Source organism: Typopeltis vanoorti, chromosome 5, assembly GCF_054136105.1.
Source record: "Typopeltis vanoorti isolate ZY-2024b chromosome 5, IOZ_Tvanoo_1.0, whole genome shotgun sequence".
Lineage (NCBI taxonomy): Eukaryota > Metazoa > Arthropoda > Arachnida > Uropygi > Thelyphonidae > Typopeltis > Typopeltis vanoorti.
This window is the reverse complement of record NC_143553.1, coordinates 22419017-22441982: the sequence shown is the minus strand read 5'-3', so window position 1 is coordinate 22441982 and position 22966 is coordinate 22419017. Positions and strand designations below refer to the sequence as shown.

Sequence of the window (22966 nt, the reverse complement as noted above, 5' to 3'; positions counted from 1 at the left end):
AAATGTACATGAAATACTCCTTCAATGAAGAGAAGCTTTTTTTTTATTATTTGTACTACTATTAGATCTCTTAGTATTTAAATTCAGTAGGAAAGAATGGGAGTCATGTTTCCACACTGAAACTCGCTTTATTTTCAGATATTATTAAATTATTTATAAATAACATTCTTAAATACATGTCGAAAGATATTAAAAACTAAATTGAAGAATGAATGTTTGAAGAATCTGGTTGCTGAGATTTTATATTTGTGTATTTTTTTAATGTTGCTGGTCTTGTGCAAAATATCACAAATTAATCTCTGGCATAGTAATACCATCACAAATGCCAAAATTAAGCAGCTTTTGGTAAGCAGTGGAAGGTTATTTTTTATGTCTCGAGCCAAGTTTCCTTATATGGTATTATTCATGCTTTTGTACATGTATATATATTTGTGTCTATAAATAACACAAAACGTTTGTTTCTCTACAGAAAACAAGAGATAGATAATATAGTTATGGAAATGATAACTTCCAAGAATGAAAGTGGAGATCATGATTCTGAAGAGGGTGAATCACATAAAGGTGATTCTTCAGAAAGTGAGGTAAGTAGATGGCATTTTTAAAAATAAATGTACACAAATATTATCACAATCTTCTGGTGTATATCCTCAGTGGGTTTAGCAGATATTATGAGTAACTCAGGATTTCATGATTAGTTTCTAATCAGAAATGATCTTCATAATTGGTATACTATTTGTCTTCTGTGGTCTTACATTTAGTCTTATAAAACAAGTTAAACGAAATTAGCTGCAATTAGTCAACTCTACTGGGTATGATCACAGAATAAGAGGTAAGTGAATTCAAGCGTTTGAAACAAAAACACTTGATTTTGTTAATTTTCTTTTCTTTGATGGTATGTAGAAAACTCATCGAAAAACAGTTCACAAAGGCACTTGGATAAAAATTTTATTTAAAAACATCAAACAACAATTAACTGAAAAATCAATTAATTGAAAGGCAGTTGTTAAAAAAAAGTTCGTTGAATGGAAATTCTAGCATTATGTAAATCTTTATAAAAAATCTTCATAAAAATCTGTTAAATCATTATAAAAAAGCACCATGAAAATGCTATGTCATTGTAGCTGTATAGTGAAATGCCACATAGCTATTTGCTTACCAGATAACTTCAGTTTATATTGAAATAACTATAATGCTGTTATTTTTCATGTGTATAGCTGAAGTCGATTTTATATGTGATTTATGGCTACATTAATCTGTTATTAACAAAACATATCTAATTTTGAAGGAAGAGATATTTCAGGTGTGTAACCCACTTTCTGATTTGTGATAAAGTAATTCTCCACCTTATGATGCTTTACTTTATAATTACAGTAAAAGTCCACTTCATGTTGTTAGTGGAACATGATGTTAGTAATAACTATTCCATGTTCTGAGAAATTCAGCATCATTATTAGCATTGCTCATTTCACTAAACTTTTCCAACACATTTCTACATGTCTTTCATCATTTCCTACTCCACTGTTTAAATTTCCAGCAAGAACCAAGTTTTCCATTTATCCATTTCTTCCTTAGTAGAACTTTCTGTATGAGATCATGGGCTCAAATAAGTCTTATTGCCCTGTTTCCCCATTCTGATATTTGCCACATCTCTAATGATATTAGGGACAATCAGGGAAAAGAAGCCTCATATTTGTAGATTTAAGGACTCAAAAACACACTTGTTGAACAGATTATTTTATTAATTACAAATAAAATAAAACTTGACGTTTCGACCTCTATATCGAGGTCATCATCGGAAGAATACAACTGTATACAGAACCAAGCTACATGCTCATGCTTTCTATATCAATAAACTAAATCTACGTAGTTAATAAATCTTTTTTCTAGCCTGACCTCTAGTGATAGAAAGGAAAAACACAAATAAATAAGGAAAGAAATAAAATTATAAAAAAAAAAATATATATATATATATATATATATATTATAAATAGATAAATGCAACTACAATAAACTGTTAGAGTCCTCAAGTATTAATATTCTGGATAGTTACAAAATGATTTCTTTCAGTTGCTATTGAATGTTCTAAACACTTCACCAGGTCATCAGGTTGTCTTCTTGTAGTGGGAATTTTTCTAATGCTAGTTTAGGATGTTATACAGGTTGTAGATGGGTCCTCCACATTCTTGAAATGGTGAGGCCATCATTTTTGTTGAGATTTGGGTTGTGTTTGAGCATTTCACAACAAGACTCTTTAAATTTTCTCTCAAACCATGTTTTGGTGCGGTGTAAAGACTTGGTATTTTTCCAGTCAATTCTATGGTATGTTTGGAGTGCATGGTCAGAAAGGCCTGTTTTACCGAAGTGGAGGTATTTAATGTGTCGTTTGTGTTCGTCTTGTCTGATTGGGATAGTTCGCCCTGTTTCCCCCTATGTATGGTATGTTACATGTGCAGTGTATTTTGTATACCCCTGGGTGTGCTAGGTGTGGAAGAGGATCTTTAGAGGAACTGAGTAGGTGTCTTAGCTTATTTGGGGGTTTAAAGGTGGTTTTAATGTTGTATTTGCGAAGTGTTCTGTCTATTTTTTCAGAAATGCCTCTAACATAAGGAATGGCGATGGCATTCTTGAAATCTTTTTTGTTCTTACTGGTATCTTTATGGAGGATCTTGTGAATAGTTTTTTTATTGTATCCATTTTTGATAAATGTTTGGTTGATGATTTTGTATTCTTGGTTTAGAGCCTGTTCATTGGAACAAATAGTTAAGGCTCTGTGTTTAAGGGTGCTTATGACACCTAATTTTTGTGTTGGGTGGTGGTAAGAATTTTTGTGTATGTATTGGCCTGTGTGTGTAGGTTTGCGGTAAACTGAGAAGGAGAGACAGCCATAGGGAAGACGTGTGACAAGTGTGTCTAGGAAAGGAAGAGAGTCGTGTTTTTCCATTTCAATGGTGAATTGGATACGCTTGTGTTGTTTGTTTAGGTGGCTAAGGAATGTATTTAGAGCTTCGCGGCCGTGGGGTCAAATGGCGAAAATATCGTCGACGTATCTGAGCCAAATTTTGGGCTTTAGACATGCTGTCTCTAGAGCACGTTGCTCAAAGTCTTCCATATAAAAGTTAGCTATTGGAGGAGAAAGTGGTGAGCCCATGACTGTACCTTCTTTTTGAAGGTAAAAATTGTTTTGCCATACGAAATATCTGGAGCGGAGTTCGTGGGCAAAAAGGGCCGTGATGTCATGTGGAAATATGTTCTGTAGTAGCAAGATCGTGTCATTCATTGGGACATTGGTGAAAAGGGAAGTTATGTCAAAGCACTAATAAATCTTGGTCAGTGAGTGTAATGTTTTTGATTTTACTGATGAAATGTTGTGTATTTTTTATGTAGGAAGGGGACTGACCTACCAATTCCTTGAGTGTGGCAGCTAATTTTTTTGCTAAGAGATAATTTGGGCTGTCAATTCCTTCAACGATCGGGCGAAGTGGTGTGCCAGGTTTGTGTATTTTTGGCAGGCCATAAATTCTGGGCGCACGGGCATACTGAGGTATTAATTTTTTTGTCGTTTCTTCGGGCCATGTGTGGACGGATTTGATTAATTCAGTTGTTTTCTTTTTGTTACGTTTTGTGGGGTTGTAGTTAACCTTTTGCGTCCGATATTAACTGGTTAATTTTTTCAATGTATGTCGTCCGGTCTAACAGGACAGTGGAATTGCCTTTATCGGCTTTCGTTATTATAATATCATGGTTATTTTTTAAGGATTTAAGGGCTAGATTTTCGGTTTTGTTTATGTTGGTGTTTAGTTTTTTGTTAGAATTTAGTATACACGATGTTTCCATTTGTATTTTATCAGCCAGAATGGTGGGGAGTGATCGTAAACCTCTGTCGATATGATACACGATATCAAGCTTGTTTACTGACCTCGGAACAATGGCGTAGTTCAAACCTTTCTTTAGCAGCGAGAGTTCACCAAAAGGTTAACTACAACATACATATTTCGTATGGCAAAACAATTTTTACCTTCAAAAAGAAGGTACAGCCCTGGGCGCACCACTTTCTCCCCCAATAGCTAACTTTTATATGGAAGACTTTGAGCAACGTGCTCTAGAGACAGCATGTCTAAAGCCCAAAATTTGGCTCAGTTACATCAACGATATTTTCGTCATTTGGCCCCACGGCCGCGAAGCTCTAAATACATTCCTTAGCCACCTAAACAAACAACACAAACGTATCCAATTCACCATTGAAATGGAAAAAAATGACTCTCTTCCTTTCCTAGACACACTTGTCACACGTCTTCCCTCTGGCTGTCTCTCCTTCTCAGTTTACCGCAAACCCACACACAGGCCAATACATACACAAAAATTCTTACCACCACCCAACACAAAAATTAGGTGTCATAAGCACCCTTAAACACAGAGCCTTAACTATTTGTTCCAATGAACAGGCTCTAAACCAAGAATACAAAATCATCAACCAAACATTTATCAAAAATGGATACAATAAAAAAACTATTCACAAGATCCTCCATAAAGATACCAGTAAGAACAAAAAAGATTTCAAGAATGCCATTGCCATTCCTTATGTTAGAGGCATTTCTGAAAAAATAGACAGAACACTTCGCAAATACAACATTAAAACCACCTTTAAACCCCCAAATAAGCTAAGACACCTACTCAGTTCCTCTAAAGATCCTCTTCCACACCTAGCACACCCAGGGGTATACAAAATACACTGCACATGTAACATACCATACATAGGGAAACAGGGCGAACTATCCCAATCAGACAAGACGAACACAAACGACACATTAAATACCTCCACTTCGGTAAAACAGGCCTTTCTGACCATGCACTCCAAACATACCATAGAATTGACTGGAAAAATACCAAGTCTTTACACCGCACCAAAACATGGTTTGAGAGAAAATTTAAAGAGTCTTGTGAAATGCTCAAACACAACCCATATCTCAACAAAAATGATGGCCTCACCATTTCAAGAATGTGGAGGACCCATCTACAACCTGTATAACATCCTAAACTAGCATTAGAAAAATTCCCACTACAAGAAGACAACCTGATGACCTGGTGAAGTGTTTAGAACATTCAATAGCAACTGGAAGAAATCATTTTGTAACTATCCAGAATATTAATACTTGAGGACTCTAACAGTTTATTGTAGTTGCATTTATCTATTTATAATATATATATATATATATATATATATATTTTTTTTTTTATTTTTAATTTTTTTTTTTTTATTTTATTTTTTTTATAATTTTATTTCTTTCCTTATTTATTTGCGTTTTTCCTTTCTATCACTAGAGGTCAGGCTAGAAAAAAGATTTATTAACTACGTAGATTTAGTTTATTGATATAGAAAGCATGAGCATGTAGCTTGGTTCTGTATGCAGTTGTATTCTTCCGATGATGACCTCGATATAGAGGTCGAAACGTCAAGTTTTATTTTATTTGTAATTAATAAAATAATCTGTTCAACACGTGTGTTTTTGAGTCCCTAAATCTACAAATATGAGTGCTGATCACTGTGTAACCCTAAAAGAAAGGGAAAAGAAGCTATAACATTAAACACTAAATATGAGGATAATCTTCTTGAATGGCAGGCAATATCAAGTAGAGTGATGTAGGCTAATATCAGAATGGGGGAACTGGACAATGAGATTTATTTGTGCTTATGGACCCACAGAAGGTTCTAATAAGGAGGAATTTTTCAAGACATTAGGGAAGACAGCTTACACGATAAAAAAAGAAAAGTTGGTCTTCGTTGGAGATCTAAACAGCAGGGTAGGAAATGTTTACCAGACATACTGGGAAATGTTTACCAGATATATTGGGAAAATTTGGAGAAAAGAGCAAAGCTAATAATAATGGTAAGTACCTGGTCCATGTTTTGCTCAGGACATGGAATGTTCCAACATAAAAATGTACATAAATTCACATTGAGAGAAGATGCAAGGAATAAGAAAAGTTTCATTGGCTGTGTTATTGTCAACAGTTATGTTTTCCTGCTTGTTCAGGACACAAGAGTATACATAGGATTTGAAATAGGAAATGATCACTATTTAGTGTTGAGCAGGATAAAATTGAACTTCATATTGAAAAGAAGGGTGTGTAAGAAAGTTTTGAAATGAATCAAAGTTGAACAGCTATCAGATGTGAACTGTGGACTCAAATACAGAAACATTATTCAAGAAAAACTGAGAGTATGAAAACAAGAACCAAACCTTGGAGATTCAGTGGCAAACCATAAAGGAAACTTTAATTGATTCAGCCAGAGAGGCATGTGGTCAGGTAATCTGCAAGGATAGAAAAATCAGAACTCCTTAGTGGACTCAGAAAGTTAAAAAGGCAGTCAAGGAAAAGAAGAAGAAAGCATATCAAAAGTTTCTGGCAAGTTAATCACTATGTGCTCTTAGGGAATACAGAGAAAAATGCAAGAAAGCAAAGCATTGTGTGAATTAACTAAACAAAATCATGGGAAGACTTTGTTAAGAATGTTGAAAATAAATATCAGGAAGGTGGTAATATATTCTGGAGGCTATTGATCAAGCTCGGAAATGGAGGAAAGACTACTTTAAAAGGAATTAGAGATAATAAAGGAGACACGAAAACTGAGGATTAAGATATTTTTGATGTATGGAGTAATTAATTTGAAAGATTACTAAATGAAACAAGTAGTGACAGCATGGTGGTAGAAAACACTCAGTGGGAATGCCATCTGGAATATATATCTGTACTTGAAGTAGAAAAAGTTGTCACAAACCTGAAATGTGGAAAGGCAGCTGGAGTAGATGATATTCAACAAGAAATGCTAAACCATGGAAGTATAACAGTTTTACAGTAGTCAGATCTGATCCTCACAACCTATGTTTAGCATAGGTTGTGAGGATCAGATTTTCACTTTAAGACAAATAGTTGAGAAATCATGGAAATATAACATGAATCTGTATTTATGTTTTGTATATCTAGAAAAGGCCTATGACAAAGTGTCAAGAGGAAAGCTGTTCAAAATGCTCCAGTTATCATGGTGTAAATGGGACATTATATCAAGCAATACATAGTCTCTATTTGATTCATAAATCAACAGAATTGAACAGGAGGATGACTTGATGTTAAGTAAGGTGTGCAACAAGAATGAACATTATCTCCACTGTTATTCATCAACTATATGGATCACATTATGAAGGAAAGTAGTATTAAACTTGATATTAAGATAGGAGATGCTAGTCTCAGCTCTTTACTTTGTGCAGATGATGTTATACTCCTAAATAAATTCAGGACAAGTTTGCAGGATTCCCTGCCCAAATTGAATAACTGCTATAATAAATTTGTATGTAGATCAGCAATAAAAAGACAATGAAAATAGGCAGAAACATTAAAAACATCAACTGCATCTTGAATGGAGAGCCTATAGAACAAGTAAAATATTTCAGCTATTTAGGCACAATTTTTAGTGAAGATGACAAATTAAATTTGAAACTAGACAGCAGAATTAGCAAAGCTGGTATGGTAGGAAGTCAACTGAATAAAATTATATGGAATAAGAGAGAGAGAGATTAGTCACTAAATTTGCTGTATACAAGACAATGTTCAAACCAATTTTAACTTATGGATATGAGAGCTTAGTTAGAAATAAAGCACTTGACCAAAGACTAGAGACTGCAAATATGAGAGTCCTGAGAAATATTTGAGGCATGAACGGATTGCATCACTGGCAGTATCATATTAAAAAAGAGGATATTAGGAAGGAACTTGACATTGTTAGCATTCAGGAATGTATTAGCAGAGCTGATCTCAGGTAGTATGGCCTTAAACAGAATGAGAGGAAAGATTAGCTGAACAAGTGTTCTTTGCTAGAATGGCAGGAAAAAGATCCAGAGGAAGGTGTAGGTGATGTAGATCAAGATGTAGATGAATTGGTACAGTAAAACGTACCTTAGAAGGAAGAAATATAAGGTCTAATAATATTGGAATGTTGACAGATAACAGGCTAATCTGAAGGAAAATTGTTGATAGGAAGTTAGTAATGATGTAGCTTTTCATGTAGTACTATTATAAGATCCTGTATATCTCCCTGAGCATATATTACGTCAGGAATTTGATGATGATGACTAATTGATATTGCCAGCCATTGAAGGGAAAATTATCCTCGTATTTAGTGTTGAATACTATAGCTACTCCTTTCTTTCATGCTTACACGGTGATCAGAATACATTTTGAAAAATTATGGAGACAACTACCGTGTTATAGAGTAAAACTTTAGTTTATAAACCAAAATCAACACTCGACGTTTCGACCGTCATATCAAGGTCATCCTCTGGAGGCTAATCTTCTTGAATGGCAGTCAGTCTCAAGTAGAGTAATGTGGGCAAATATGAGAATGGGGAACTGGACAATGAGACTTATTTGTGCCTATGGTCCCACAGAAGGTTCTACTAAGGTAGAAGTGGAGGAATTTTTTGAGGCTTTAGAAAAAGCAACTGACACAATGAAAAAGGAAAAGTTGGTCCTTGTTGGGGATCTAAATAGTAGAGTAGGAGACATACAAAAATATTTTGGGAAAATTTGGAGAAAAGAGCAAAGCTAATAATAATGGCAAATATCTGTTGGATTTCTGCTCAGGACATGGACTGGTTATTACTAACACCATGTTCCAACATAAAAATGTGCACAAATTCACATGGAGAGAAGAGGCTAGGAATAAGAAAAGTCTCATTGACTATGTTATTGTTGATAGTGATGTTTTCTCCCTGGTGCAGGACACCAGAGTGTACAGAGGATTTGAAATTGGAAGTGATCACTATTTAGTCTTGAGCAGGATAAAATTGAATTTCATATTGAAAAGAATAACATGTAAGAAAGTTTTAAAGCGAATAAAAGTTGAGCAGCTCTCAGATGTAAACTGTAGACTAAAATACAGAAATATTATTGAAAAGAAAATGAAAGAGTTTGAGAACAGGAATCAAACCTTGGAGATTAAGTGGCTAACTCTGAAGGAAACATTGATTGATTCTGCCAGAGAGGCATGTGGTGAGGTTGTGTGCAAAGATAAAAAAAATCAGAACTCCCTGGTGGACACAGGAAGTTAAAGAGGCAGTGAAGGAAAAGAAGAAAGCATATCAAAAGTTCCTGGCAAATAAGTCAGCTTTTACTCTTACAGAATACAGAGACAAATGTAAGAAAGCTAAACAGTGTGTAAAACTAGCTAAACAAAAGTCATGGGAGGATTTTGGCAAGAATATAGAAAATAAATATCAAGAAGGTGGCAAAATATTCTGGAGGTTGTTGAAGAAGCTTAGGAATGGAGGAAAGAGTGCTGTAAAAGGAATTAGAGATGATAAAGGTGAAATGAAAACAGGAGAAAAAGATATCCTTGAAGTATGGAGTAATTACCTTGAAAAACTGCTAAATGAAACAAGCAGTGATGACAGCACAGTGATAAAAAACACTGACCAGGCATGCAGTCAGGAATACATATCCATACTTGAAGTAGAAAAAGCCATCAAAGGCTTGAAATGTGGAAAGGCAGCAGGAGTAGATGATATTCGACCAGAAATGCTGAAGTATGGTGGTATAAGAGTCTTACAGTGGCTGCACTGCATAGTTCAGAAAGCCTGGACAGAGGGACGAATTCCCGATGATTGGAGTAGAGCTCTCATAGTACCCATATATAAGAAGGGAAATAAAACTGAATGTGAGAATTACAGAGGTATTTCCCTACTGAGTGTTCCTGGCAGGATCTATGCAAGTATACTTGAGAAACGGTTGAGAAGAATTGTGGAAGAAAAGCTTGGTGAAGAACAAGCTGGATTCAGGCCAAATAGAGGCTGTCAGGATCAGATCTTCACTTTACGACAAATAGTCGAGAAAGCATGGGAATATAACAAAGATCTGTATTTAAGTTTTGTCGATTTGGAAAAGGCATATGACAAGGTGCCAAGAGAGAAGCTATTCAATACGCTGCAGTTATATGGTGTCAATGGGGCATTATATCAAGCAATACTTAGTCTTTATTTGAGTTGTGAGTCAGCAGTTAGAATTGAAGGAAGTACAGGAAGATGGTTTAATGTTAAATCTGGTGTGAGACAAGGATGTACATTATCCCCTCTGTTATTCATTATCTATATGGATCACATTATGAAGGAATGTGGTATTAAACCTGATATCAAAATTGGAGATGTTAATGTCAGCTCTTTGCTTTATGCAGATGATGTTATACTTCTAAATAAATCCGCTACAAGTCTGCAAAATTCTCTGACTAAATTGAATAGCTGTTGTAATAGATATGGTATGAAGGTCAGCAATAAAAAGACAAAGACAATGAAAATAGGCAGAATCATTGAAAATGTCAACTGTGTTGTGAATGGAGAACCTGTGGAACAAGTAAAACATTTCAGCTACTTAGGCACAATTTTTACGGAAGATGGTAAACTAAATATAGAAATAGACAACAGAATCAGCAAAGCTGGTATGGTGGGAAGTCAATTGAATAAATTCATATGGAATAAGAAAGAAATTAGTCGGAACACTAAATTAGCTGTATACAAGACTGTGTTCAAACCAATTTTAACTTATGGATCTGAGAGCTGGGTCAGAAGTAAAACACTTGACCAAAGACTAGAGACCGCAGATATGAGAGTCCTGAGAAAGATTAGAGGCGTGAACGGATGGCATCAATGGCAATATCATATTAAAAATGAGGATATTAGGAAAGAACTTGACATTGTCAGCATCCAGGAATGCGTTAGCAGAGCTAATCTCAGATGGTATGGTCACTTAAATAGAATGGGAGAGGAAAGATTAGCAAAACAAGTGTTCTCTGCCAGGTTGGCAGGAAAACGACCCAGAGGAAGACCAAGATATAGGTGGATTGATACGGTACAAAGTGCCTTAGACGATAGAAATATAAGATCTGATAATGTTGGAGTCTTGACAAGTAACAGACTGATTTGGAGGAAAATTGTAGATAGGAAGTTAGTAATGATGTAATTTTTTCATGTAGTACTGTCATATCCTGTACACCCCTTGAGGGTACATGGCAGGAATTTGATGATGATGATGATGATGATGATAGCTATGGTTTTACTGTAATCTATATTCTTTTTTGATGAAGTTTTATGAAGAACTTTATTAATAGTGTTAAATTGTGAATGAAGAATTTTATGATTATTAATACTTCATTCATGATTTAACATGAGTTGCATTTCCTGAGCTAAGTTTGCTCCTAAGTAAATTGTAATTTAAACACTTACTGTTACTTTTTCATTGAAATAATAATTGTAATTTTTTTTATTTATTTATTCTATATAAATTCTTTATATAACTTGTAAATGTATCCTAAGTGAACTGTAATATATGCATTTTATTTGTTGTTACTGAAAGTGAAAGTAATTCTAACGGACTCTGCTAATGTGATTTGATTGGTTGCTGTCAGAAAACTAAGTTATTTTTAGATAGTGCATGCCTTAACGTGGGGAACTGTACAACGATCAAGTGGGAATTTCGTTGTAAACTAAACAAGTGAAAAAAAACAAGTTTGGGCAGGTAAACGCAGAAGAATTATGGAATAGAGGAAAAAAGAACCAGAAGGAAAATGGAGAGACTGTAGGAAGGTCGTGAGATGTGATCTAACCTGGGATCATACGACTTAATAAAGATTTGGAAACTTGTTCCGATTTTAATGGATCTTCTAACGGATATTTATTTATAGTTTCCTGTCATCTTGTAAAGAAATTTACCCGAGTGAAAGGATAATAACATGATCGAGATTTATCATAAGATAAGCTATTACGAGCAAGAAAATACATTTTCCAGTCTTAACAAATAAGTTAAGACTTCAATTATATTGAACTGCCCACTCAGTCTCCAAAAGTTAGATAGGGCTAAATGGCCTCGCCTACTCCCCGTATATGTGAATAAAAAGGCGTTAGCTGATTTTTTTATTTAACAAATAAGTTATTGAACTCAGGAATTCCATAATGTGCAAGCTATGATGATCATACTGGTAAGAATATCTATTCTATAACTAACGTGTGATAGTGTTACTTGTGTCCGGAGAACTTGGTCAAATTTCATGTTGCTGGAGCCAGCTAGTCAAGCTTGAATGAGTGATATTATAAAACATTTCCTTGTGAAACTAATGTGAGAAACTTCATTGAAGAATTAGTTCGTGTTTGAATGTGTTATCTCACTATGCATATATAAAATCAAGACAACCTTTTAAGAACTATTTTAATCCTCTGATAAATATTGATGATGCTTGTTAAGTGTTTGATAAATTGAAGTTTAAGAATATTTCACTTAGACTAAAAAGAACTAACTTTTGAATGTTTTGCTGAATATTGTTATTGTTTAAAGTGAAACTAAGTTGAAATCCTAAAGGATGTGAATTGTGAAAGTCATATAAGTTCTAGCAGTAAATGATGCACTCAGCTGAGTAGAATCTAAATACTTTATAGAATGCATAAATTATTTTCTAATTGTATTGATCTTAATAGAGTTCTTGTTTCTTATGTAAGAATAATTTTGTGAGATAATTAAATATCTTGTTTAACTTGATTCTTGTGCTTGCCTAATTTCAGTTTCATTGCACCGCTCATTAAAATACGAATCTTGTGGGAAACCCTATGTATAAGTAAAAAAATTTCGGCCTGTAGTAAGTTCATGTTGCTGTTGTGCTATTTGATGCTTGATTCCTTCGCAGTAATTGTGTAATTTCAAACATAGAGTGGTGCGCAGTATTATAAAAATTTTCTTTATGTTTGAATGTGGGGTCAACCAACAACTAGCAAATATAAGGTTGGATGAAAGACAAAACCAACAATAGTATTTTTGTTATATCCATTATTTATAAATGTGTTGCTAATAATTTTTAATTCTTGTTTAAGAGCTTGTTGATTAGAGCAAATTGTTATTGCTCTGTTTTTAAGGGTGTTAATGACTCCAAATTTTGCGATGGGTGGTGATATGAGTTAGCATGTATATATTGGCCAGTATGTGTCGATTTGTGGTAAACCGTGAAGGATAGACTGCCTGAGGGAAGACATGTGACCAGTTTATCCAGGAACAGCAGTGAGTTCTGATTTTAAATTTCGTTAGTAAATTGTATGCGTTCGTGTTGTTTTTTTTTCCTCCGGGCATCGTAGATCTTTATAAACATTGTATAAATAATACTTTATTCACATATCAAGACAAATTTTGGGAACAAAAAGAAGGATTAGCTATGGGCTCTTCCCTCTCTCCGGCTTTAGCTAACCTATTTATGGAAAACTTTAAATAATGCTTTAAACATTTATCATAAAAAATCAAAAATATGGTTGTGCTATGTAGACGATATATTCTTCATATGGCCAGGAACAACAGATGAAGTCATTGCTTTCAAAGATTACCTAAATAATTTGCATAATAATATAAAATTTACTTCAGCACAAGAAGAACTTAGGAAACTGCCTTTTCTAGACATACTATTAGAAGTCAATGAAAAGGATAATAAACTTTCTTTCTCATTATATAGAAAACCCACCAACACAGGAAGATTTCTTAATGCGGCCTCACACCACCACCCTTTGCAAAAAATAGGTCTAATAAAAACTAAGGGACAGAGCGTATAACATTTCCAGCACAGAAAAACAGAGAAATGAAGACTGAATAATATATGCACGTAAACACAAGAAAGATATTTAATTAACCAAATATTTCTGTCTGGAAATAGCAGACCATCTTCAGTGGCACTACAAGAACAGTTTTAAAAAAAATACAAGGTGGAATACTAACAATAGATCATTTAAAAATAGAACTATATAGATGACATCTTTACTGTATGGCCGCACAACAAAGACTCCTTACCCTCTTTTTAAACAGTATCAATTCCTTACATCATCGTATAAAGTGTACTATAGAAATGGAAGAAAACAACCAGTTATCTTTTTTAGAGGTTCTCCTCATCCGGTCACCTTCAAATACTCTTCTACAGTTTACAGGAAACCAATGTTCACAGGTCATTATATTCTTAAAGAATCAGCCCATCATCCTTGTCAAAAAACAGGAATCATAAAATGTCTAATCAGAAGAGCCAAAACTAATTGTCCTACTTCTAATTTTCTACAGAAAGAACTTTCTACTATCCAACAACACATGAAACTCAATGGCTTTTCCGAAAATAGTACTCAACATCTTCTCGATTCTTATAATCCACCACAAAACAACAAAGATTCAATACGTTGAGTTCCAATTCCTTACATCTCCGGGATTTCAGAACCTATCACAAGAATTCTGAAGAAATATGAGTTAACAGCTACGTATTCACCTATTAACAAATTATCTTCCCATTTTCCTTCTCCTAAAGACAAACGCTCAACTATATCTCTTCCTGGAGTTTATCTAATTCCCTGCAACTGTGATCTCTCCTATTTTGGACAAACTGGACGTTCTCTTGAAAAAAGATTCCGAGAACATCAATCCTCCATTCATCACCACAAACCTGAAAAATCTGGATTGGCTCAGCACGGGATTGAAACTAACCATAACATCCTTTGGTCAAAAACTTGCCTCTTACATAGATCCCGTTATAAATTTGAACTTTATTCAAAGAAAGCATAGAGGCCTTACTCGATCGTCCTAACCTGAAATGGAATGACTGTATATCTATATCAAAAATCTGGGAAAGTCTAATCAGGATAACTCATTAATTCATATTAATTTTGTGTTATTTAATATTATTAATTAATATCTTTATTTCAATCATGTCTCTGCTTAAAAATATTCCCTTTAATACTTAGTGATATAACATCACGTGGCTTGTTGTATTTTTAAATGAGCTATTGTTAGTATTCCTCCTTGTATTTTTTTAAAACTGTTCTTGTAGTGCCACTGAAGATGATCTGCTATTTCCAGACTGAAATATTTGGTTGATTAAATCTTTCTTGTGTTTACGTGCATATATTATTCAGTCTTTATGTCACAAGTATCCTTAAAACATCCGAGAAATGAAGAATTAGAATATCTAACACAGATCTTTCAGAAGAATAGTTATGAAACCAAGACTATCAAAAAAATCTTCCACACACTTCCTCCTACAAGCATCTCTCAGAAACAAGATTTCAAAAACGCTATCATGCTTCCATATATCGAAAATGTTACAGACAAGATGGCTAAATTACTTAACAAAAATAACATCAAAGTAGACTTTCTGCCGCTGGAAAAAATTTTGAGATTTCTACATCCCCTCAAACCTCCTCCTCATCCTTTAAAAAAACCCGGTGTTTGCAAAATTCATTGTTCTTGCGGCATCTGCTAAGTAGGACAGACAGGAATATCTTGGGAAATTCGCATGAGCGAACACCAAAAGGAAAACAAAACAGAAGAGAACACAAATGAGGTCTAGCTGTCCATACTACTTCCACCGGCCACAATGTACTCTGGAAGAAAACAAATATGTCGTACATAGAAAAAAAACTGTTACATAAGGAAATTTAAAGAAGCTGCAAACATGCTTAAAATACCAACACAATACAATAAAAATCAAGGATTAATTCTCCACCAAGTTTGGTCAGCTTTAATAAAAATATACCTCAATCAGACCTCAGACATTATCCAGCATTGTTTAAATTCAGCACTGCTTTGAATCTGCATTCTGATTTTTAATTTTATGAATAGTCAGATGGCTACAACTGTATAGTATGAACTAATACTAATAATTTCTCTTTTCTTTGTGTTTTAAACTTTGTTACCTTTTGCCCCTGAAGATGTAAGTCAAACGACTTACGAAACTTGTCGGGTCTTTTATTAATTCATCGTGTTTTATATAGCTTTTTAAAAAAATGTGGTCCAATTACCGGAATATGCCATGTGAGTGTTTAATGTTTGTTGACCGTGTGGCCAGATAATGAAAACACCGTCAACGTATCTAAGCCACACTGTAGGTTTAGAGTAAAGGAATCAAGAGCATTTTGCTCCAAAGCTTCCATATAAAAGTTAGCAATTGGTGGGGATAGTGGTGAGTCCATGGCCGTACCTTCTTTTTGTAGGTAAAATTTATTTTTTCACACGAAGTAACCAGAACGTAGTACGGGTGGAAATTTGTTCCGTAGGAGAAGAATTGTGTCACTGATCGGGACATTTGTGAAAAGGGCAGAAACTAACTAATAACTCATCTTTGCCGAGTGTTATGTTTTTAATTTTGTTTATAAAGTGTTGTGTGTTCTTTATATAGGAGGGGGAATGACCTACCAACTCCTTGAGTGTTGACGCTCATTTCTTGGCTAGGTGGTAATTAGGGCTGTCTATTCCTTCAACTATCAGCCGAAGCGGAACGTTTTGTTTGTGTACTTTTGGAACATCATATATTCTGGGAGAATGGATGAAAAGGGGTATAAGATTTTTAACGGTGTCTGACAGACAAGAAGTGATGGACTTAGTAATTTCTCAGTTTTTTCTTAATTTTGTTAGTTGGATTATAGTTTACAAGCTGATATCGGAGACTAGTTGCAGCGGTTGGCAATCTTTTTGGAGTGAAGAGCCATTTTTAAAATTATATATGTTAAAAAAAAATTAGGGAGTCGCACGCAGTGATGAGCAACCAATGGTCCTCGGGCTGCATGCGGCTCCCTCAGGTTTTTTGTGCAGCCCACGGTGTTCATTTTGTACTGCAAAATTAATATATTTTAATTAAAAATCTATTTTATGAATGTTGATTTATACATGTGGATTTATTTGTGCGGGTTAAAAAATTAAAATATGCCTAAATAATGGAAAATAAATTAATACTTTCTTATCAAAGAAAAAGAAATTATTCTTTACGTGGATCGAATCGAGAATTTGATTTACTATTTAATCACTTTAAATTTAGAAACAACATTGAAAAATATTATATTAAATTATTTATTCAGTTTTTTTACAGTAACAAGTTATCATACATGTAAAACACAGGGGTGGCATGTCACATAAAATTATATGATATTCTTAAATATTAAATAATAAAACAAAGAACCGCAGTTATTTATTCAAAGAGCCGCATGTGGCTCTGGAGCCACTGGTTGCCGACCGCTGCTAGTTGATTCATCTGATGGATGTAAGTTGACCTGTCAAGGATGACAGTGGCATTACCTTTGTCCAATTTTGTTATAATTATATCTTGATTTGCTTTCAATGACTTGATTGCTGCTTGTTCTGTTTTTGTAAGATTGCTATATTAGGTTTTCTATTTATTCAGAACGTTGCTGGTTTCTAATCGAACTTTATCAGCTATATTAATAGGAAGAGACTTAATGGTCTTTCTATGTGGTATATAAAATCCAATTTATTAACAGTTCTAGGTGCTACTGCGAAGTTAAGGCCTTTATCAAGAAGTGCAATTTGACCGTTATTTAAGGTATGGCTTAATAAGTTGATTACATGACTATTGCTTGCCGGTGGTTGGTCGCTCCTCGTCTCACTTGTTCGTTGTTCACTGTTAGAGCTGTTTACCAGAGAAGAGATATCCTGGTTGTATTCGTATTTTTTTTTTTTTTTAATATATATATATATATATATATATATATATATGACAGAATGATCATTGACTCGGTTAACATACATAGTTTTATGAAAAAAAATTGAATGACTAGAACCGAGATTTAATTAAAAAGGTTTTAATATAAACACACTACTAGTTTCGGCCTGTAACAGCCTTCTTCAGGTGACATTATAAAAGAAAAAACACTAAACATTGAGGGTTAAAAGACTATGAACAACATAGACAGTCTTTATACATAATTAGCATTAAAACGTTGTAGTTGTATTTGAAGCTGTTCTTTCATTTGTTGCATTGTTGGGAGAGTGCGTGCTTGCTGCATCACGTGAACGCCAGTACATGATTACAGCTGAATGACTATCCGGGAGGTTGTAGCTTAAGTTGTTATTTAGATGAACAGGATTGAAGATGATTTCTCTCGATTCCACAATTTTTCTCTCTATTTCGTCACTGCAACGGAAGATGTTTGTAGATATTTCCCAGCAGACTTTGTGACTTTGGTTATCATCATTAGGATTAGCCGAGAAGAGGATATGACTTGATAATGCACTTGCTCGCTGTCTCTTGTAAGTAATGTCTCTCATGTGTTCTTCCATACGCATTTCGACAGATTTGTCTGTCTGCCCGAAATAAGGAATATCGCAGTCACATAATATTTTATATACGCCAGGGTATTTGAGTTGATGATGACAAGGTTTTGGGTGGCTAATTAAGGAACGGATCTTTGGAAGTGGAGTGAACAAGGTTCTGATATTGTATTTTTTTAGAACTTTTGCTAATTTATGTGAAACAGTACTTATGTAAGGAATAGATATATTCCTTTTGAATCTATTTGTTTCTTCTGAGTGATGTCTGGGAGGATTAAGAAGGAATTTGTTAATGATTTTCTTGGAATATCCATTAACTTCGAAAGAAGTTTTCAGATGGTTTATTTCTGTAAGCAGTTCATTTGGATCATCAAGAAGAGAATGGGCTCTATGTCCCAAGGTGGAAATTATTCCAAGCTTATGAGGAGGGAAATGATGGGATTGACTGTGCAGATACCTGTTGGTATGTGTGGGTTTTCTATATATCGATATTTTTAGTTTACCAGCAGAAGAGCGAGTCAGTTTGACATCAAGAAAAGGCAAGGAATTATCTGTTTCAAGCTCAGCAGTAAACTTAATACTTTGATGTCGGCTATTGAGATGTTCGAGGAAAACCATAAGGGATTCATGTCCATGGCTCCAAACAATGAAGATATCATCCACATAACGTTTCCAAACTTTAGGTGTTAAAATAAAGGAAGAGATAGCCTTGGTTTCAAAATCTTCTAAGTAAATATTTGCAAGAACAGGAGATAAAGGATTACCCATAGCCAGTCCATGATTTTGTTTGTATATATTATCTTGAAATTTGAAGTAACCGGACCTGATGCAATGTGTAAGCAAGGCTAACATTTTTTTGGATAACTTGTCCTTGAGTAATGTTAGGACTTCATCTGTTGGGACATTAGTGAACAAAGAAGTTATGTCCAAGCTAGCCATGATGTCATTTTCATCAACTGTAATATCCTTGATGTATGTAACAAATTCTGTAGTGTTCTTGATAAAGGAAGGTGATTTCCCTGAAAAACTTTTGAGGTATTTGGCAAGGTATTTTGAAAGATTGTATGTAGGAGAATCGATACCTTCTACAATTGGGCGTAATGGGGTGTTCTCTTTATGGATTTTAGGAACACCATATATGCGAGGAATTAACGGATGGAGAGAGCGTAGAGATAAACGGACGTTTCGGGATAATTCAGTTGTTGTTTTTAATAAGTTGTTTGTACGATTTTGAAGTTCACGAGTTGGATCTCTCTCAAGTATTGAGTAGGTATCATTATGTAGTAATTCAATCATTTTATTCTTGTAATCTTCGGAGTTCATGATGACTGTTGCATTTCCTTTATCTGCAGGGAGGATGATTATATCTCTGTTGTTTTTTAAACTTTTAATAGCTTTGCGTTCAGTTGAAGTAATGTTGTCTGCAGGTGGTTTTGCGTTATTGATAATAAAGATTGATTCAATACGTAGAAGGTTTGCATCTTGTGGAAGGAGAAAAGAAGCAGCTCTTTCTATTTTTGTAAGTAATGTTTCCTTTGGTATTAATTTTGGGGAAGGAATGAAGTTTAGACCTTTACTAAGGATGCTTTGTTCTACATCTGAAAGTATATAGGAGGATTTGTTGATAACGACTTTGTCAATATCGATGTGTGGTTTTGAGTTCCTATTATTTTGTAATCTCTTTAACGTTTCAAATTTTCTTATAAGATTTACTTTGTTATTATATTGTATTCAAAAGTTCTAAAAAAATACAATATCAGAACCTTGTTCCCTCCACTTCCAAAGATCCGTTCCTTAATTAGCCACCCAAAACCTTGTCATCATCAACTCAAATACCCTGGCGTATATAAAATATTATGTGACTGCGATATTCCTTATTTCAGGCAGACAGACAAATCTGTCGAAATGCGTATGGAAGAACACATGAGAGACATTACTTACAAGAGACAGCGAGCAAGTGCATTATCAAGTCATATCCTCTTCTCGGCTAATCCTAATGATGATAACCAAAGTCACAAAGTCTGCTGGGAAATATCTACAAACATCTTCCGTTGCAGTGACGAAATAGAGAGAAAAATTGTGGAATCGAGAGAAATCATCTTCAATCCTGTTCATCTAAATAACAACTTAAGCTACAACCTCCCGGATAGTCATTCAGCTGTAATCATGTACTGGCGTTCATGTGATGCAGCAAGCACGCACTCTCCCAACAATGCAACAAATGAAAGAACAGCTTCAAATACAACTACAACGTTTTAATGCTAATTATGTATAAAGACTGTCTATGTTGTTCATAGTCTTTTAACCCTCAATGTTTAGTGTTTTTTCTTTTATAATGTCACCTGAAGAAGGCTGTTACAGGCCGAAACTAGTAGTGTGTTTATATTAAAACCTTTTTAATTAAATCTCGGTTCTAGTCATTCAATTTTTTTTTTTTTTTTTTTTTTCATAAAAATATATATATATATATACACAGCAATCCCTCGATTAGTGCACCTAATGCGTTCTTTAAAACAGGCGCATTAATCAAAAACACACTAATCGAATATAATAACCTATGGGAAAATATATAATTCGTTCTTCAGATTTCTTTTTTGACCCTTAATTTTTTTTTATAAAAGAATTATGGTATGTCTCAGTTAAAGGAAAACCATGAAGCTGAAAGACAGTAAAACATATTTAGAATATAAATTTATTATTCTACATCTTAACAAAGAATTGAGCTAATGTAGTTTGGCAGGCATTTTGGTTTCTTTTTTTCATACAACCGACGGTATGGTCCTATTGCCTCTTCTACTCTTCTGCAGATTTTACTGCTTCTCTCTTCATCAGGGTCAGCCTCTAAGCATTGCTGCTTAAAAACTTCGATTGTATGATAAAGTATTTTCAAATTGTTTCTGTGAAATCTCTTGGCTGACTATCAGTGGTTAAATTTTCTTCATATTCTTCGGGATCTTCCCACTGTGCATCTAAATTTAGCAGGTCGGAATCACTCAATTCTTCAGAATGAGATTTAATTAACTCTTGGACGTTATCATTGAAGGGGAGAAAGAAATGAAGGATGTATGAATTGCCTGCCAACACATGAAATCATGTGCTTTATAGATAAAATTTCCCAACTGTTATAAAAACAAAATAATTACCACTTTAAAAACTACAATGATCATAAAATAGAAGTTAATTTTCCAATGTGTAATAATAAACAACTCATCCCAGAAGATGGATTAATTACCCTATTATTGGAATGGATTCTCCTTTTTGTGACGTGCAGAAGTGTCGAATCTGTGAGTGTACTATAGTAGACAACATAAATTTTGGCGGTAAAAATTTGGAACATAGTGTACATGGAAGTAGTGTAGTATGCCATTGAAAATAACTTTGTAAAATGTTTTAAATCAATAACTAAATTATTTCATTCTGGTAAGTGATTTTTTAAAATAGTTAGCCATAAAAATTTATAGATAGAAAGTTTTTAAAATCTGTAACATTTATTTTTAAGATGTATATAGGCGCACTAATCGGGGGCACATTAATCGAGGGATTACTATATATATATATATATAAACGTTGCTCTCCAGCCCAACTCTTAGTTTTGTAATCTAATAGATAATAATAAGACTCTAGCTTTGATGTAGTAAAGTTTTTTTTTTTTTTTTCACCAGAGGTCAGACCAATAAATGTTGTAATGGTTGGTCAGTAACTTTAGCAAACCATGTAGAATGTAGTGCAGCTTGTTTCTCTATATATATTGTGTATGCTCTAAAGTGGGCAGTACCTCCTCCCAGTGGGCGCTGAAGCCTTCTTTTGGGGGGGGGGGGGCTATAGTGGGATATCAGAAGCATTTGGAGGCGGTCTAGGGGTCAGTGGCTCTTTACAGAAGAAATTAATAATATATATTTAAAAATTAATTATTTTCATGATTTTGTGATTAGATAATCATTTAAAATTTAAATATTGCATTTTAATTTATCTTATGCCTGTCTTATGCGATCAATTTTTTTTATCAATTTTCTATTTCAATTATTTAACCATTTGAAAATTTACCATGTCAGATGTCAATTTTCTATGTCAATGAGAAAATAGAGCATGTATATACAGGGTGTTCGGGATAAATTTGACAGTTTCGTAAGGAAAAAGAAAATCTTCTTTGTATCTATTAAATTTAATGAATTGACAAAAAAACATTACAGGCAGAGTTAATTACAATACTATCAACAAGATTTACTCAAAATAACCACCATTAGCATCGATCACAGCTTCAATTCTGCTTCGGAACCTCGAACAAGCTGATGCTACAGTCTCCCTGGGAAGGGCCGCAAAAACTGTTTTAATTTTATCCATTAACTGGGCTTTTGTATTACTGGAAGTGCGATTGGTGTCTTTTTCAACTGCGCCCCATACAAAATAATCCATGGGGTTAAGGTCTGGGGAGTTTGGAGGCCAAACATTTGGACTGGTGAAGTCGTAGAAATTTTCAGACAACCATTTTTGACTTTTCCCAGAGGTGTGGCAAGGGGCCGAATCCTGCTGCCATACATACGGCCTACCATTGGCTACCCTTGTTATCCAGGGCTTGACTACAGTTAGCAACTCCACGAACAAAGCCCGAATTCCAATGCCAGGGTTCTTCAACACCTGTTTCTGCAGATTTGCGAGGAATTCTGCTGTACGAACGCAATCAGATCGTCTGCTAGGGATCTTTCTTCTTGCTACATCCTCGTAGTCACCATTGCAAGTCTCTAGTTCATGCCTGATTGTTTTTACTGTATTCAGGGAGCATTGGGCAGCAGTCGTAATATCCTTATTTTGATGGCGGGCACGAATCATCATGATACAAGTTATTCTCTTCCATGAT

General features: G+C 34.4%; 1 protein-coding gene across 2 annotated transcripts in view; it reads left to right on the top strand.

The window, feature by feature from the left end:
• The window catches only part of Non2 (upstream activation factor subunit spp27 homolog Non2), a 545408-nt gene that overhangs the window by 27217 nt on the left and 495225 nt on the right, over positions 1-22966 (top strand). For both annotated transcript variants that reach the window (XM_090392284.1, XM_090392283.1), the window contains exon 3: positions 470-581. In XM_090392284.1, coding sequence (XP_090248410.1) covers positions 470-581 — 112 coding nt within the window. The remainder of the gene's footprint in view (positions 1-469; positions 582-22966) is intronic.